This window comes from Malurus melanocephalus, unplaced genomic scaffold, assembly GCF_030028575.1.
Source record: "Malurus melanocephalus ecotype Western Australia unplaced genomic scaffold, MMel_1.1 scaffold_99, whole genome shotgun sequence".
Lineage (NCBI taxonomy): Eukaryota > Metazoa > Chordata > Aves > Passeriformes > Maluridae > Malurus > Malurus melanocephalus.
In genome coordinates this window covers 1,578,173-1,585,213 of record NW_026623331.1, presented here as the reverse complement: position 1 = coordinate 1,585,213, position 7,041 = coordinate 1,578,173, and the positions used below count along the sequence as shown (strand labels likewise).

The window sequence follows — 7,041 nt, the reverse complement described above, 5'->3', positions numbered from 1 at the left end:
AATGAGTGAGGCAAGATTTTGTACAAAGACAGGAGATGCAGAGAACAAGAGAGGACCTAGATTTCAGACCTAGCAAATGAGACAGGAACAGGAAAGGTTTTAAACTGCCAATAACAAAGGCTTGGAAGACCAGCAGGTAGTAATCACTGCTTTGGTCTGTGTTGCTGTGATAGCTGGTCTTCCTGTGGCTGGTGAGTGCCTGTTGTTGGTTTGGTGTCTGTAAGGTCCAATTCTGAGAGTGAAACGCTTTTGTCCTGCCAGTAAGCTCTGCAGCCTGGTCTGCCAAAAACACCAGAAAAATAAAACCAAACCACAGAATCACAGAYTGGGTCGGGTTGGAAGGGACCACAGTGAGCTACCTGATCCAACCTCCCTGCCCAAGCAGGGTCATCCTAGAGCACATTGCACAGGACTGCATCCAGATGGTTCTTGAATATCTCCCGTGAGGGAGACTGCACAACTTCTCTGGGCAATCTGTTCCAGTGCGTGGTCACCCGCAGAGTAAAGTTCTAAGATCCAGGTGGAATGTCCTGTGGGTCAGTTTCTGCCCGTTGCCTCTTGGCAATCTGCGGCCGGCAGAGCTCTCAATCCCCCTCCCCCCAAAATCGGTACCTTTTCGTCACAGAAAACCACAGAACCACAGGGTATTCTGAGATGGAAGGGACCCATCAGGGTCATCGCGTCCAACTCCTGGCCCTGCGCAGGACACCCTCAGAGTCACACACCGAGTGAACCTGTGAATAAAACTAATGACAGTTTAGAAGGCACTGGGGTATTGTTTCGGCGGCTGCGGAGGCTGAGGCTCACGGCCCAGGTACAGGCGGTCCCGGAGCCCGCACGGCCGGACCGGGGAGGGAAAAAGCGACATTGCCGGGGATGGCGGCGGCACCCACAGCGCGGCGGTCGCTCGGTTATGACGTCCCTGCTCGCGGCCTCTCCCGGGGCCCATCCCGGCCCGTCCCGCCCGCTCTCCCGGCGCTCGCCATGGCCCTGCCCGTCATACACAGGTGCCTCCAAGTGAGTGCGGCCCCGGCTCCCGGCAGCCCAGGAGCGCCCCGAAGGCGCGGGAGGCTGGGCTGTGCCGGTTAACCTTCGGGGGCGAGCTCGGGCCGAGAGCGCAACGCGGGCTCCGTGCCGGCCTTCCATGTGCGGGCCCAGAGCTTCGCGTGTGCTCATACCCTGAGGCTAAGGAAACATCGTTTTATATATATGTATTTGTGTGTGTATATATATATATATATATATATATATATATAATTAGTTTTATATATATAAATATATATATATATACGCATATATGTGATTGATATGTATATACACATTCAATATCTAGTGTGTATACGTGATATAGATAAGTATAAATATATATACTATAAACAGTATTCATTATAGGTATTATAATATATTGAATTATAGTGTTATATATTCATGTATTACAATAAATCTGTGGGGTTATATATATATATATATATATATATATATATATAAATTCATACTGTTGGACATCCATGCAAAAAGTTCTGCTGGTGTGTGTCATTTTCTCTCTGGTGAGATTGAATCAAAAATAAGCATCAGCTTGCATCTTGGTTGCAGAGCTGATGTTTAGAAGTATAACTGAAAACTTAGATGCTTTGTCCCTCTGTGATTAATTTTAAACGCAAAGCCAGTTCCCTACGTTCCTTAATGAAYTATGAAGTTTATGAAATATGAAATTACAGATAGCTTTAATATGTAATATTAAATATCTTTAATATCTGTTAAAGAAGCTTTGTTGTAGTCAAATGTTCGTAAAATTTGAAGCCAGTTGTTTTTCTTGCCATTTTCCTTTCAGATGTTTCTATGGTATAGCATAAATGTAGTAACGCTTTTGGGAGAGGGTTTTATATGAAGTACTGTCAACTTAATATTTGATTGGAAAGCGTTCCTTGATTTTCGTTTTTCAATTCTCTTCCTTTTCAGCTCAGTGATGAAAATGAGCAGTTAGTCAAGAAGGTGAAAAAACTACACATAAAAAATAAGGAGCTAGAAAAGARTCTGGGTCAGATTGAAGAAAAACTGCATCTGCAGCAGTTAATGCCTGTCTGTGGCACAAGCAGAGAGTAAGATTTTTCAAATGTTTCTTTTTTACATCAAAAGAAGTGCATYGTTTCAGGACTTTTATTTTCATATTCTTAAGATGAATTCGGTATTACCTGGTCTATATRTTTTAAGGAGCCATCTGTGAACAGGATGGTGGGGTGGAAAAGGCTGGTGGCCTGTATAGGAGCAAAGTTTGTCTGGGGCATCTTGTACAAAATTTATTATAGTGAAAGAAACTGTTTTCATATAAAAAAAATACTGCTTAGCCAATCCGCTTTCTCTGTCGAACTGCAAGGACTTTTACACTATTTTTCCACCAAAAAGTAGTAAAATAATGCTATGTTGAGTCGCATCAGTGCTGTTTAAAAGATTTAGAAATTGAGACCTTAGGACCTGAAAAACTGTAGCGTTAGTGGTGTGGAGGGTGCCCTGCTGGGGTTTACATAACAGTTTGCAAAAATCTTGTCAAGTCTAGGTTTTGGTGTGTTTGTGATCCTGCCTGGAAAACTCTACTATAGAATCAAACTGAAAAGTAACTTGGCCTATTTCGGTTGCTTTGTTTGATCCAATTAAATTTGTAAAATGTGATTTTATTAAGGTGTTGTGTTTGGTTCAATTAAGTGTTCAGGTTCAAACAGAAACCCATTTATGGAAAAAGGGTGGAGACAGCAAGGATCTTGCTCTAGAAGGTGACAGTGTCAGGTGAGTTCTTGGAAGTTGCTTCTTCACAGAATTATTTTTCTCTGTAGTGTAGAAAATGTTAATGGTTAAGTCAGTTGATTCTTTTGCTAGCTATTATGCAAGTGGTTTTCAGCCTTTGAAACAATGTGAAATCATTCACATTTTAAAAATAACTACAAAATCTTGGATTAATCTTGAAAATAGCATTGGACAAAGAACAGAATAGATTTCTTTCTCAAGTATTTAATTGAGAAAAATTGGATGAGCCAGGAACCTCCTTCATGTGCTTGTAGATTTTTTTAATTTAGAATTTTGAGGTTTCATCTTCTATTTTGTGGAACCTTTCTCAGCTCATTTTATATTGCTCAATGTTATGTACATATAAAATTTATAGGCTGGTAGTCTCTTTGAAATGAACTAGACAAACAATTTTACTTTTCAATCTATTAATTTTAGAGTTGAGCCACTACTTACTGTGGTTTGCCAGTTAATGATAGAATTAAACTCTTGTAACTTTTTCTGGTGCAAAAGCTATAATTTTGTCTTYGAGCAAAAATATACTGAAACATTTTAACAACTAGGTAAATTACGTTGTTCCATTGCTCTATGATTTGCTTGTAAAATTGTCAAATAAACAGGCTGCTCTATGCCTTCAAAGGCTACTTTTTGTCCAGTTACATAAATGGGCTGTGGATCTAACACACATCTATGTTGCTCTTTGACCAATTGCCCTGTTTTTAGTGTTTCCTTTAGCTGGCTGTAGAAGACCCATTTTAATATTTTTTTTTTTTTTTACTTTTAATACTTTTACACTGTCTTAGATTCTCTTTGCAGCTGCCTAACTACAGAGGAAGGTTGAGTAACTGGCTCTGGGCTGGAATTAAGCTCCTAGTTAGATGCTCATGTAGAAGAAGTCCAAGTTAGTATTTAAATTGAGTGCTGTACCTGCCTCRTGTTAGATTGCACATAGATAACCTGACCTAGCTTTTTGTCCTAACATCTGTTTGTATGTTCTTTTACAAAGCTGTGCTGTGCTACAGTAKTGCTCATCCTGCTTGTGGTGTGCAGTCATGACTTAGTATGAAAGGGCAGCTCTTATGGAAATTCCTGAAAAAGTAGGAAAAATGTCTGCTTGTGTCCATCAGTTACATTGTGGGCCTCTTATATKGCCCATATATTCATTGGCTGAATGCTATCAAAAATGGTAGGAAATTAGTACAGCAGAACTCGATGCAAGATAATACCAGAGGGGCAGATAACACCCCTAATCTGTTTATTTGCCATTTATTTTACCCACTCGTTTTCACACAGATTTCATTCACTTGTATCCTCACACCCACACACTTGGAAGCAATGAGATGTTTTGTGCAGCACAGAGAGCTGGGAACTGCCTCATGTCCTCATTGTAGGTTCTTGATCAGTGGTGAGAAATTAGATTCTGGACAAACTTTTCAAAATCCTTTAGGAATGTTGTTTTGCTATTCCTGTTGTGATAATGGGGAGAGAAATAATGGATTGAGACACTGCAAAATCACTGCCAGCCTCCAGGTGCTGGTGTATAGGTCTTCCATCTAAGAGTGATATGCACTGAGGTTTAATTGGAGTGTGGCCTTGTGTGCTGGACAAAAACAATGGAGTCCTCAGTCTGGCTGAGTAAAAAGGATTCTTTGCCATCTGTACAGACCATTCTTTTAACTTCCTTTGCTGTTGTTTTCTGGTACTTTCTGTGTTGACAGTCACATTTCATTCACTTCCATCTTGARTATTTGTTACGATTCTCTGCAGCAGCCCAAGCTACAGCCCAAGTGATCYCTGTGGGACATCTCTAATACTTTTACCGTAAAGAAKGCATATTWTGTTKTCTTTTGAATTTTACAGCAATTTATGCATTTCTTCTGTTTTAGACTACTTCAGATGTATAATGAGCTACAGAAATGTTATGTTAAAGAATCCAAAACAAACAAGGCGCAAAGGGAAGCAATTAAAAATCTCACTGTAAGTAGAATTTGTAGGAGGTGGTATCAAACAGCCAAATATAAGCTTTTAGAGAGACTAAAAAGTAATTCTTACACATGTGAAGTGAGACCATGCTTTTCTTTTTATACTTTGTTTCCTGTGACAGAGATAATGGAGGGTAGCCTGTAGTGCCCTTTAAAAGTGAACTCTGTTTCTGCTGTGTCTGCAGGGGAAACAGTCCTTTACTCATCCACCTACCTGTCCTTTCACTTGTATATGCACCTTGTGAGCACTCTTTCACCAGCCCTGGTATTGTTCTGCATGTGTCATGAGCTGATTTCTCACAGAAATCCAGCAGTAAACAAAACAAATGAAGGCAAAGGGTCTTCTTTTGGGTAGCAAGGTCTGTGAGTTTGCTCTGCAAAGAGAGGGCATTATAACTGAAGTGAAGGTAGGGTTGTGTGGCCAGGAGCAGTTCTAGAAGCTTCAAGAGGGTATTCCCTCTTTAGGCACTGATTGAGCATTGCAGCTGATGAGTCCAATTTCTTCATTTGTGCTTTGGGTTTTTTTTCTCCTTTTAGACCCTTTGTGTGAATGCAGTTTTTAAGTGAGCAATTGAAAGCTCTGGGTATTTGGGATGTGTTTCCAATTGTATTCAGTTGAACTGTGTTTTTTCTATGCATTTAAAAAAATTTGTCTTGACAGACTAAAATTCATGAGCTAGAGCATAATCTTCAAGAGCAGAGGCAAAGAATTGAGCAACTGGAATGTAAAAAGGTTTCTTGGAAAACTAGTSCTGTTTCTGGAAAAAGAAGTCGAACCCCAGAGGGAGGAGTAACTTCTCACAGGGACATTTCTGAAAAGGATTCCTGTTGCAGTAGATATGTAGGTAATGGTACAGTTAATTCTGATGGTGTTCCTTCCACTGTGCCCAGCAGAGAGAATGCATTTAATTTCTGATCTAGAGGTCACTCCAGGCTATTTCTTGTACTTCAACCAGCAGTATCTAAAACGTTTTTCTTTTCATTTTTGAAAACCTGTTATGTAAAAATGGCATTTTGTAGTCTAGGATTCAGCCTTGCATTTGTTTGTGATRAAATGTTTGCAGTTTTGTCTTTTCCTGAAACTGGTCCATTGGTGTAATCAYGGGTGGGAGTGAGTGGCTGTCTTTAGTGCTGGTATTTATTCTAGTAAGATGTATCTATGCAGATCTCWTAGTAATAATGTTTGCTGCATCATTTGGTTTTCAGGCACTGAAACACAAAATAACCTGGTTTTAGCCTTAAAACACTGGACAAACCTGGGCAGTGTTGGTTTCAGCACATTCTTCCTCACATAAGTGATTGAAGAATTTAAGGCGCAATCTTCTGCTTCAAAGCATAGAAAAGAGATGGATGAGATCATATAATGTAGGCATAATGTTCAGGAAATGTGCTGTCAGCAAGTGCTGATGTGACCCTCTCATAAGTTCAGAACCAGGTAATCAAGGCATGTGATGTGTGTTTTGTGGCTTGTAAARTAAAATAATCCCACATTCTAGGAATCTGGCAGATTCAGATTATCCAGTTGGCAGGTCCTGTTACCTTTCATACTACCAGAGAATGTGTGGGGCGAGTTCTTAAGAATAAACTTCTATCTGAAAGAGGTACTTTAGGAAGCTGAACCATAATTTTCTAATATCACAAAAGGTAGGCAGCTCTCTAGCTGTAGTATGAGTCATATGAGGGGGAGGTTGACTGTAATGGTTGAACYCTACATTTTTTCATTTGAATATAGAGCTATTGTTGAAGGAGATTAAAAAGCTGAAGAAAGAAAATGGAAAGTTGTCTGCAGAAAAGAGAGCACTAAAAAATGAATTAGCTGGATTAGACAAGGTAATTTATTTTAAGACAAGCTTAACAGGAGGTGATTTTTGAGAAACTTAACTTTTCTGCCTGAGCTGAAACTTCTTTAGGCTGCACATGTGTTGATATCAAGTAAAATACATAAAAAAATCAGTGTATAGCATTTTGAGAGTTGGAAATGAGTGRCTCCTTGAAACATTCATGTGCTAAAGTGCTGGGCTAAGGAAGGCTGTTTTTTCTTGAACTTAGAACATGTCAAAGTTATTCCTCTGACTGAACTCCACGTTTAGGGAGGACAGAGGCTTTGAATTTTTTGTTAGATCGATAGGTGTAAAAAGTGAAAATGTGAACATTTGGTAATTCTTAAGGTTATGTAACAAGATGATGAGATCTTACCTAACTACAGAAGACTCAGTTTAATGTACTGACATAAGATTTTATTTTCAGCAACAAATCGTTAAAACGTGATTTTTGTGTATTC

At 39.6% G+C, this 7,041-nt stretch overlaps 2 protein-coding genes across 11 annotated transcripts in view; both read left to right on the top strand.

The window, feature by feature from the left end:
- Positions 1-7,041, top strand: part of MPPE1 (metallophosphoesterase 1) — a 29,449-nt gene that overhangs the window by 8,900 nt on the left and 13,508 nt on the right. The gene's annotated exons all lie outside the window — the stretch shown is intronic.
- Positions 845-7,041, top strand: part of LOC130575199 (centrosomal protein of 290 kDa-like) — an 8,010-nt gene continuing 1,813 nt past the window's right edge. Inside the window, exons 1-6 of one of the 4 annotated variants that reach the window (XM_057368947.1) lie at positions 845-1,017; positions 1,960-2,099; positions 2,701-2,781; positions 4,665-4,755; positions 5,422-5,601; positions 6,493-6,580. In XM_057368947.1, the coding sequence (XP_057224930.1) occupies positions 877-1,017; positions 1,960-2,099; positions 2,701-2,781; positions 4,665-4,755; positions 5,422-5,601; positions 6,493-6,504 (645 nt within the window). In that variant the 5' untranslated portion in view covers positions 845-876 and the 3' untranslated portion in view covers positions 6,505-6,580. Of the gene's footprint in view, positions 1,018-1,959; positions 2,100-2,700; positions 2,782-4,664; positions 4,756-5,421; positions 5,606-6,492; positions 6,591-7,041 lie in introns of those variants that run through there. The other 3 variants (XM_057368943.1, XM_057368946.1, XM_057368945.1) reach the window with 3 other exon arrangements.